Source organism: Diaphorina citri, unplaced genomic scaffold (assembly GCF_000475195.1).
Source record: "Diaphorina citri unplaced genomic scaffold, Diaci psyllid genome assembly version 1.1 scaffold7, whole genome shotgun sequence".
Classification (NCBI taxonomy): domain Eukaryota; kingdom Metazoa; phylum Arthropoda; class Insecta; order Hemiptera; family Psyllidae; genus Diaphorina; species Diaphorina citri.
The window spans coordinates 320241-330540 of record NW_007377446.1 but is presented as its reverse complement, the minus strand read 5'-3'; the positions used below and the strand labels follow the sequence as shown (position 1 = coordinate 330540).

Sequence of the window (10300 nt, the reverse complement as noted above, 5' to 3'; positions counted from 1 at the left end):
AAAGTCAGCATTGATTAATTAAATTAAAAAAAGAAAAAAAAAGTAAAATAAATGACGAAAAAAATAATAAGGGTATATAATAAATTCTTTATCGTTTGAATCCATTGTGATGGGTTTTGACTTGGTTAATTTTTGTTATGTGTGAATCAGGGGGGGTAATTATGGGGGGGCCTAGAAGTTATCAAGGGTCTGTCGCATGGGAAAGCCGGGGGGTGGTGGAGTACTGAAAACATCACAGTGTTGGCCCGCGCTCATGATGGCAGGGTCCAAGGCGGTCCAGTCCCAAGCTGTGAACACACGGAATAGACAAATGTTAAGCACAGTCTAGGTCACGTTTAGTTCTGATATGAACTCATTAGCTTGACAAAGTTCTGTTGTGTTGAATGTTTAAGCAAGATTCATCAAAATTATACTGAAAGTTTCATAACTAGATATCCCAGAACAAACGGGATAGTTATTAAACGAACCAAGTGCGAGATACTAGAGTTGAAACTTTAAACTCAGCTCCGTTCATTGAGGGGGGGACGTGTTTTAGGTAGTAATACACACGAGACGAGAAGAAGAACTAAAAATTGTCTTCTCGCCGTGCATCATTGGTTTTAGCACTCAAATATGACCTTCAAAAATTTCAGCCGATTGCATTACTTTCTTTCTACAGGATAAGCAAAGAAAAAAAGGCGTGAACAACTTATTCCAGAGTTAAAGCGCCTCAGAGAAAAAAAGAAAAGATTAAAAAAAAAAAAAAAATGAGGTTTTCTACAGAGGGAACTGTAACTGCTAAGGTCTTATCCTACCGAAATTGAAGAGAGAAGAAGGACAGGTTAGTAGAAAGCCAGCCGTTCCGTCTTTAACTCACATTTATGTTTGTCAACAAGTTACTGAACTTACCTATTGTTACTAGAAGTATTATTATTGGTAATGTTATTGTTGTTGTTATTTGAGGAATCCTTGAGCAACTGTTCATGCGAATATCTACACCTCTGCTGCTAGCTAGAAGGCTGCTGATAAGGTCAAGGTAAGAAGATCATTCAAACCAAACTCACCTATTACTATCAAGTTTACTATGAAGTTTCTTGTCATTACTGATGCTAGTTTCACTAGATACACTACTTGGTGTGGGACTCGTGCCTGTGCTCTCGGCAAGCATTTCCTGTGACAGAGACGGCCATGCTTCTTTGTTGACTGAATTGGTGTCTTCCGATGAAGATTCACTGAGTTTCGTTTGATCTGTGCTATCCTGGGCTTCACTGTCCTGTGACGGGTCATCTTGCTCAAGTGTCGGAGTTATAATGATTGTACCGTTCAGGATAAGATCCGCCCCGGGTGGGACTCGAACCCGCGGCCTAGCGTTTATAAGGCAGACGCGCTACCATCCAAGCTAACTAGACTGTCTACTAAGAAGAAGAAGAAGAAGAAGAAGAAGAAGAAGAAGAAGAAAAAAAAAAGATTATAATCTCACCTGGAGCAGGGGCGGCCTGTGTGCTGAGAGAATGCTGAAAGTTGACTGACGAGGACTGGTTGGCCGCCTGGTGCACGAACGGTAACAGTTTGCTGCCCGACACCATCAGGTCCACGCTGTCCAGTAGCTTCGGGCTGAACGCTGAGCCGCCAACGCCGTTCCCATTGAGAAGGCTAGTAGCGGGAGATTGACTAAAGCCCGGGGGTGGATAGCGGGATAGTGATAGAACGCTGAGCCGCCAACGCCGTTCCCATTGAGAAGGCTAGTAGCGGGGGATTGACTAAAGCCCGGGGGTGGATAGCGGGATAGTGATAGGGGATTGGATGAGGAGGAACCCCCGGCTGAGCTGCCGACGCCGTTGCTCAGACAGAAGTTGTCGAGCAGCTTGGTGCAGTTGGACAGGGCGTTGGTGTACAGGTCCGCGGGACTGCTGGCACCTGGGCACGAGAATAAAGGGGGAAGTCAGTAAGAAAATTGAGTAAAAACAAAAAACAAGCGTCGCGCCGTCGCGTCGTGTTGTAAGTACATCGGTGGTGCGTGGTACGCACTGTGAACCAAATTGAACTTCAATGTCAATTCAATAAAGGCATTAGTAACATTCTCCATTTTTTTTTATTTTTTTTTTGTAATAAAAGTCATTTGAATGATGAAAATGGAGCATTTTAGTAGGAAACGATTTTTTTTTTCCATTGCTTTTAGAAAAACCTGGCACACTTACCTTTATGATAGAGGCTAGAATTGCTAGGGAGGTTGGGGGCGGGGCCTCGTGGATCAAACATGGCTGCCACCTGGTGATGCAGTCGCTCCCTCTCTCTCTGTTGTTGTTGCTCTCTCGCTTGCGCCTGGAGCAGGTTTTGTTGCGCCTCCCTCGCCTGTTGCTGGAGCAGGTTCTGTTGTTGCTGTTCGCGCAGAAGGTTCTGTTGCTGTTGGAGAAGGTTTTGCTGTTCTCTGTGTTGTTGTAGAAGGCTTTGCTGTAGTTGCTGTTCTCTGTGTTGCTGTTGAAGGAGGTTCTGTTGCAGGAGGTTCTGAACCTGTGGACAGAGAAACGACTTTGGGCTCTAACAAATCGGTGATGGCAAAAAAGAAAACAAATCGGTGATGGCAATTAAGAATAGAATATGCCTTACTTGGAATCCTAGGATGAGACTGAAAAGTCCTTTTACCCCAACAGTCTAAATGAAGTCTTAAGTATTTTGAATAAATTTGTATGAGAGAAATGCCATGGACCTGAGCTGTTTCCTCCTTAACTGATACAAATTTTGGCTATTTCCCTCAAATTATATTAAAAATAAAACTGTATTGTTTAAAAGGCTGTAGTTGCTGTTCTCTGTGTTGCTGTTGAAGGAGGTTCTGTTGCAGGAGGTTCTGAACCTGTGGACAGAGAAACGACTTTGGGCTATAACAAATCGGTGATGGCAAAAAAGAATACAAATCGGTGATGGAAAAAAGAATAGAATATGCCTCACTTGGAATCCTAGGATGAGACTGAAAAGTCCTTTTACCCCAACAGTCTAAATAAAGTCTTAAGTATTTTGAATAAATTTGTATGAGAGAAATGCCATGGACCTGAGCTGTTTCCTCCTTAACTGACACAAATTTTGGCTATTTCCCTCAAATTGTATTAAAAATAAAACTGTATTGTTTAAAAATAAAAATATTATCAGTCCAATAATCCTAAACTACAATGGATCAGGAAGAGACCGCATTAACTTAGTACTGAAATGTAGAGATCACAAAAATATGAAATGTGGTGGGTACCAAGGAAACTTCCACACTTACCTGTTGCTGTTGATGGTAGTGGTTTAAACGTGTGCGCTGTTCCTCTTTCTCTATCATCTCGGCCAGGGCTTTCTGTGTTTCGTGGAAGGGATCGAACCCGAGGTCGTCGTCGTGTCGGGACATCTGAAAAACCGCCGCGAGCACAAATTAAAATAAATAAAAAAAAGAAGGCTCCGTGCCCGAGTGGGTGTCACACTAGGCTTTTACTCGTTCGATGGAGGTCCCGGGTTCGATTCCCGGCGGGGTCTTATGTAAAGGATTTTTTTTTCTTTTTTTTTTTTGAGGTTTGATAGAAATAGAGAGGGAACTATAATTACTTACTAAGGTCTTATCGTCCCGAAATCAAAGAGAAAGACAGGATAGGAAAAGCCACCTGTTCCTTGGCCGAACCTATATCTGTTTAGAATAAGGTTCAATCTGGGCGGGAATGCTTATAAGACTTAACGCTTATGAGGCAGACGTTACTTTCCAAACTATTATTTTTGTGTCTGAATGCTCCTCTCTTGTCGTCGTGTCGGGACATCTGAAAAACCGCCGCGAGCAAAAATTAAAATAAATAAATAATAAAAAAAAAATAGCCTCCTCCTATATCTGTTTAGAATAAGGTTCAATCTGGGCGGGAATGCTTATAAGACTTAACGCTTATAAGGCAGACGTTACTTTCCAAACTATTATTTTTGTGTCTGAATGCTCCTCTCTTCAGAGACCCTATGCAAATATCACTAAGACCTTTGTATATCTACCGATTCTATCGGGACCAGAAAATCCAAGCAAACTTAGAGACTTGAAACCACCATAGTTTACTTACGTGATTTGACATCTGTTGCTGTTGTTGTTGGTGATGATGGTGTGTGGGCTGTTGTTGTTGTTGCTGTATGCTGGGGTGTGTTTGGTGTGAGTTGAGATGATGGGAGAGCATCTGTGGTGTGTTGTTCAGGTGGTTGGCCAATAGAAGCGAGCTGTCAATTTGTTGCTGTTGTTGTTGTTCTATCGGGACCAGAAAATCCAAGCAAACTTAGAGACTTGAAACCACCATAGTTTACTTACGTGATTTGACATCTGTTGCTGTTGTTGCTGCTGTTGTTGTTGGTGATGATGGTGTGTGGGCTGTTGTTGCTGTTGCTGTATGCTGGGGTGTGTTTGGTGTGTGTTGAGATGATGGGAGAGCATCTGTGGTGTGTTGTTCAGGTGGTTGGCCAATAGAAGCGAGCTGTCAATTTGTTGCTGCTGTTGTTGTTGTTGGTGTTGCTGCTGTTGTTGTTGGGCCAAGTGAGAGTGAGCATTGAGTTGTGCCTGTTGAAGCTGAAAGAAGTAATGAGTAAGTAAAGGTATGTGAAAGGTTTTGTACAAGATATGATAATAGGTGGTACTGCTTTTCTTTTTATTTCCTTAAAAACAGCCCCAAGTGAGCTAAGAAAGGGGCAATCTAGTTGGAAAATTTCCTTTAGGTACCTGTTGAAGATTTTTATCAATATTAGAAAAGCTGTTTGAGAATTTTGGTGAAACAAACAGGAAAACTAAAGGAAACTTCATCAAGTTGACATTAAGAAACTCTCTTCCTCTGGTAAAATATTATCAGCCAGCCTAGTTGGCTTAGTGGATAGTGTATTTGCCTCGTAAGCGCTAGGCCGCGGGTTCGATTCCCGCCCGAGGCGGATTTTATCCTGAACGGGTAATGTTCGTTCTCGAAAAGGCTGACTTTTTCCTATCCTTTCCTCCATCTATCTTCACTTTCGGGACAATAAGACCTCAGCAGTCACAGTTCCTATCTTGTTGGTGTTGCTGCTGTTGTTGTTGGGCCAAGTGAGAGTGAGCATTGAGTTGTGCCTGTTGAAGCTGAAAGAAGTAATGAGTAAGTGAAGGTATGTGAAAGGTTTTGTGCAAGGTATGATTATAGGTGGTACTGCTTTTATTTCCTTAAAAACAGCCCCAAGTGAGCTAAGAAAGGGGCAATCTAGTGAGCTAGGAAAGAAAATTTCCTTTGGGTACCTGTTGAAGATTTTTATCAAATTTTATCAATATTAGAAAAGCTGTTTGAGAGTTGTGATGAAACAAACAGGCAAACTAAAGGAAACTTCATCAAGTTGACATTAAGAAACTCTCTTCCTCTGATAAAATATTCTTTATCAGCCAGCCTAGTTGGCTTAGTGGATAGTGTATTTGCCTTGTAAGCGCTAGGCCGCGGGTTCGATTCCCGCCCGAGGCGGATTTTATCCTGAATGGATAATGTTCGTTCTCGAAAAGGCCGACTTTTTCCTATCCTTTCCTCCATCTCTCTTCACTTTTGGGACGATAAGACCTCAGCAGTCACAGTTCCTATGAAACCTTTTCTAAGAAATATCCTCAATCTTACCTGTTGGTGTAAAGAGCTCCCAGTGCTGGCATTGTTGTTTCTAAATCCAAACGCTGCTTCCCAGTCTTCCGAAGAGTGCACCGGAGGCAGAACATCGGGGAGATGTGTCAGCCCGTTGCCAAGACCTCCGTTGAGTGACCATTCACTTGGTATTGAGTTGCTGATTAAATCAACTGAGGAAAAAAAAAATGGTACAAAATTGAATGGTTACTTTTTATGGCATTGTTGTTTCTAAATCCAAACGCTGCTTCCCAGTCTTCCGAAGAGTGCACCGGAGGCAGAACATCGGGGAGATGTGTCAGCCCATTGCCAAGACCTCCGTTGAGTGACCATTCACTTGGTATTGAGTTGCTGATTAAATCAACTGAGGAACGAAAAAAATGGTACAAAATTGATTGGTTACTTTTTCTTTCTCTTCTCAGGTAGCAGGTAGACCTGACAGGTGGACCTTTTCAGCCGTACCTGTCAAGTCTACCTGATAGTGAGTAGGCCTTAACCATACTCAAGAATATTGTATATTAGCAGTGTGGGTATGGCAAGCGGGTCTCTTCTCAGGTAGCAGGTAGACCTGACAGGTGGACCTTTTCAGCCGTACCTGTCAAGTCTACCTGATAGTGAGTAGGCCTTAACCAAACTCAAGAATATTGTATATTAGCAGTGTGGGTATGGCAAGCAGAGAGAAGAAAATTAAATCCCACAGATCAATTTGTGACCTTGGTATCTAGGGGTTGGTGGTTCATGTCAAGAAAGCCATGATTGTTAACAACCCAAGAAATAAAATTGATACCTAACAACTATTTTTTAACGAGAAAGAAATAGACTACCTACTGAATGATTAACAAAGCATTAGACTTTTTGTGAAGGATGAGGCAATAAAGAGATGTAAATTTTATTCTTAACCACATTACTGTTCTCACATCTGCTTTGTTCTATCCATCACCAATTCAAAACTTGAGATAAGAAATCTGATGCTGCATAACAGCACAAGGAAAATTAACAAAGAAGAAGAGATATGAAATCATAGAAATAATAATAAAAAAACTCACCATTATGTGTAGGGGGAGGGGGAAGTTTTGTGTTGGTATTGGCTCCTCCATTCATTCAAGAAATAAAATTGATACCTAACAACTATTTTTTAACGAGAAAGAAATAGACTACCTACTGAATGATTAACAAAGCATTAGACTTTTGTGAAGGATGAGGCAATAAAGAGATGTAAATTTATTCTTAACCACATTACTGTTCTCACATCTGCTTTGTTCTATCCACCACCAATTCAAAACTTGAGATAAGAAATCTGATCCTACATAACAGCACAAGGAAAATTAACAAAGAAGAAGAGATATGAAATCATAGAAATAATAATCAAAAAACTCACCATTATGTGTAGGGGGAGGGGGAAGTTTTGTGTTGGTATTGGCTCCTCCATTCATCGACAGTGAAGAAGAAAAGAACGAGGCATTCTCATTTGAGAACAGCGGTGGCTGTGAGCTTGACCCCAGACTTGTGGCAATGTTCACATTCTGGTTCATTAGAAGTGGGTGCACCATGGACGTCGAAGTCGATGAGCTTTGATTTTGATTTGGGTGGTTGACGGGATGATGGGTGCCATCCTGTGAATCATCATCGTCTTCTAACAGCTGGGCTGTCATACTAATGATGTTGATGTCATCGCTAGACGTGCTTGTACTGTTACTATGTGATGACATGGCTCTGTGTGGGAGAAAAGACAAATACAATAGAGTAAATAACATATCTATACCAGAAGTTAAAGCTTAAGAGAAGTGTAAATAAGTTGAAGCTGTATTTTGCACTTTTCAAATCTTTCAATACAATTAATAGCAAACTACACTCCATCATACAGGTACCTAGTAATTAGTATAATGGAATAGAATATCTACACCTCTGCTGCTAGCTAGAAGGCTGCTGATAAGGTCAAGGTAAGAAGATCATTCAAACCAAACTCACCTATTACTATCTAGTTTAGTATGAAGTTTCTTGTCATTACTGATGCTAGTTTCACTAGATACACTACTCGGTGTGGGACTCGTGCCTGTGCTCTCGGCAAGCATTTCCTGTGACAGAGATGGCCATGCTTCTTTGTTGACTGAATTGGTGTCTTCTGATGAAGATTCACTGAGTTTTGTTTGATCTGTGCTATCCTGGGCTTCACTGTCCTGTGACGGGTCATCTTGCTCAAGTGTCGGAGTTATGATGATTGTTCCCACCGGAGGTGATGGGGACGAGGTATTGATTTTTCTGAGGAAAGAGAAATATGAAAAGATTATAAATGTTTGGCAATGGCAATTCAATGGCATTCAAACAAAACCTTCAACTTCATACAAAAAAAGCTGTCTGATTTTTTTTTTTTTTTTTCAATAAAATAGAGAAATCTCCTAGCTGTAGAGTGGGAACTTTCATTTATACCACTTGGAAGAAGTTATTGTTGGTAATGAAGCTTCTTTATCTCTTTAACTCACATTTATGTTTGTCAACAAGTTACTGAACTTACCTATTGTTACTAGAAGTATTATTATTGGTAATGTTATTGTTGTTATTATTAGAGGAATCCTTGAGCAACTGTTCATGAAGTTTCTTTTCAAACTCTTGGTGTTTCCCCTGCTGCATTGCTTCCTTAGTAAATGAAGCCTCAGGATCCCCCAGGTCATGTAGGTACATACAGTCTTGCTTTGGACATGCCTGATTCTTCATAAAGTGTGAACAGTACTTTGTTGTCCCAAGAGACGTTTTGATGACACGACTATCCACAACAATATTGTTGATGGACTGAATGGCACGCAAGGCATCTTCTGCACGCTGATACGTAACATAGGCACTTGCACTTGGCCCCTGTGACCCCGCATATGTTGTACTTTGGTTGATGACCACTTTGTGGATTTTTCCATACTTCCCAAAATATTCATGCTTTTTCAGGATTTCTGCGTCTGCTAATCGCATAGGCAGACCCACCACAAACACCAAATTACGTTGCACAACCCGGACATTGGCTAGATGCTTCCTATACTTTGGTTGATGACCACTTTGTGGATTTTTCCATACTTCCCAAAATATTCATGCTTTTTCAGGATTTCTGCGTCTGCTAATCGCATTGGCAGACCCACCACAAACACCAAATTACGTTGCACAACCCGGACATTGGCTAGATGCTTCCTGTTTTCTGTAATTTTTTGTTTACGCTGCTGATCTTTTTGCCGTTTCTCAGCTTTCATCCTTGCTACCTCTTCCTGAGAAAGAGGTTTGAAGTCAGCTGGATCTTCAGGGTATGCTTTTCTACAGGCAGGACATAGTCCATTCTCATCGGTACGGATCCGATGCCAACAGAATCTACAGATCTGAAACAAAACATTACATTTCAATTAGTATGTTATACAACATATTTACACAGTGGTTTATATAAAATTCATGTATTTGGTGGGATTTTTAATATTTAGCTAACAGTATAAATAATGTTTAAGAGTCAGCTGGATCTTCAGGGTATGCTTTTCTACAGGCAGGACATAGTCCATTCTCATCGGTACGGATCCGATGCCAACAGAATCTACAAATCTGAAACAAAACATTACATTTCAATTAGTATGCTATATGACATATTTACACAGTGGTTTATGTAAAATTCATGTATTTGGTGGGATTTTTAATATTTAGCTAACAGTATTAATAATGTTTAATAAATAATTGAGTTTTTTATATCCATATTTTATATTTACAGGTCATAACTCTCAACAAACATTAAATTTACATTGTCAAGTGGTTTCTATTAGAAACTGATGCTTACCTGGTACAAACAAGTGCAGGGATAGAAATTTAAATCATCCACTTCCAGTGGTTCCATACACAATGGACATTCCACTTGTTCCTCCCCACTTTGATTTAACACAGACATTTTCCTGCAAGGACAAAGAAAAACATATTTATTAGTAGGTACAAAAATAAAAATAAATGAATCACTTATTGAGAGAAATGTACCTTGCCACCTTCCTGCCCACCAGCAAGTTTGCAAAATTGCAAAAATGAATCTTTCACGTTTACCAAAAATCAAAATACTCTGGGTCCAACTGACTTTGAATTGTATTCCAAATTGGAAGGAGTAGAAGATGATCCAAACCAATACTAATGTCAGTAATTTCTCAGATAATGAACAAGTTTACAAGAAAAACAATACAACAAAATTGTTATTTAATATTTTCTAGAGATTATTTTGTTAAAGCATACAGACAGACTCCTTGAATAGCCTTGGTCTGATAATGTCTGCATTACAAGCAACCTACAAGGTCACTGGAATACCACACACAAGAGTAAGGAGATACCAACTGTGATGCTAATAATTAACAGGAATTTAGTGGTATCAACTAAATCTAATCTAAAGAAATAACTTGGTATGTTTTTTCTAATTTCCAAACTTGAAGGGCCCTATGGGCAGAAGATTGACAGACACACTTTAAGGCTATTTTTTGATCAAATTAAATAAAAAATTACTCTTTCTTATTACTCAATTATATAAGAAATGTAGTAAACAATGTAAATGATTACCACTTCCTGAAATATCTGACCATGTTTCATGTCATTTAGGGCTTGATAACATTTTGATGTAATGTGTAAATTGATTAAATTAGATTAGGTAAGTTTAGATGTTTATCAAAATATTATACTCAGAATCAAATATGGTCCCAGTAAATCGACTAGCCAAA

General features: G+C 39.9%; 1 protein-coding gene across 1 annotated transcript; it reads right to left on the bottom strand.

Annotated features, from left to right (window-relative positions):
• Nucleotides 1-3: 3 nt before the first annotated feature.
• LOC103504820 (putative uncharacterized protein DDB_G0271606) lies at nucleotides 4-10271 on the bottom strand. The gene is made up of 15 exons (XM_026820235.1): nucleotides 10143-10271; nucleotides 9388-9499; nucleotides 8621-8944; nucleotides 8104-8468; nucleotides 7560-7850; nucleotides 6970-7304; nucleotides 5885-5955; nucleotides 5592-5693; nucleotides 4305-4540; nucleotides 4047-4221; nucleotides 3239-3361; nucleotides 2178-2490; nucleotides 1776-1896; nucleotides 1460-1686; nucleotides 4-287 (listed from the first exon to the last, which is right to left on the bottom strand). The coding sequence occupies exons 1-15, from the start codon at nucleotides 10163-10165 to the stop codon at nucleotides 172-174; spliced, it is 2934 nt and encodes a 977-aa protein (XP_026676036.1). The 5' UTR covers nucleotides 10166-10271; the 3' UTR covers nucleotides 4-171.
• Between the last annotated feature and the right edge of the window lie 29 nt (nucleotides 10272-10300).

Coding starts and splice junctions, on each gene's coding strand:
- LOC103504820 (XM_026820235.1), bottom strand. CDS start 10,165: ATGGTCAGATATTTCAGGAAGTG. Junction 9,500..10,142: donor GTCAGATATTTCAGGAAGTG/GTAATCATTTAC, acceptor TTGTCCTTGCAG/GAAAATGTCTGTGTTAAATC. Junction 4,222..4,304: donor CAACAACAGCAGCAACAACA/GCAACAGATGTC, acceptor CCCGATAGAACA/ACAACAACAGCAACAAATTG.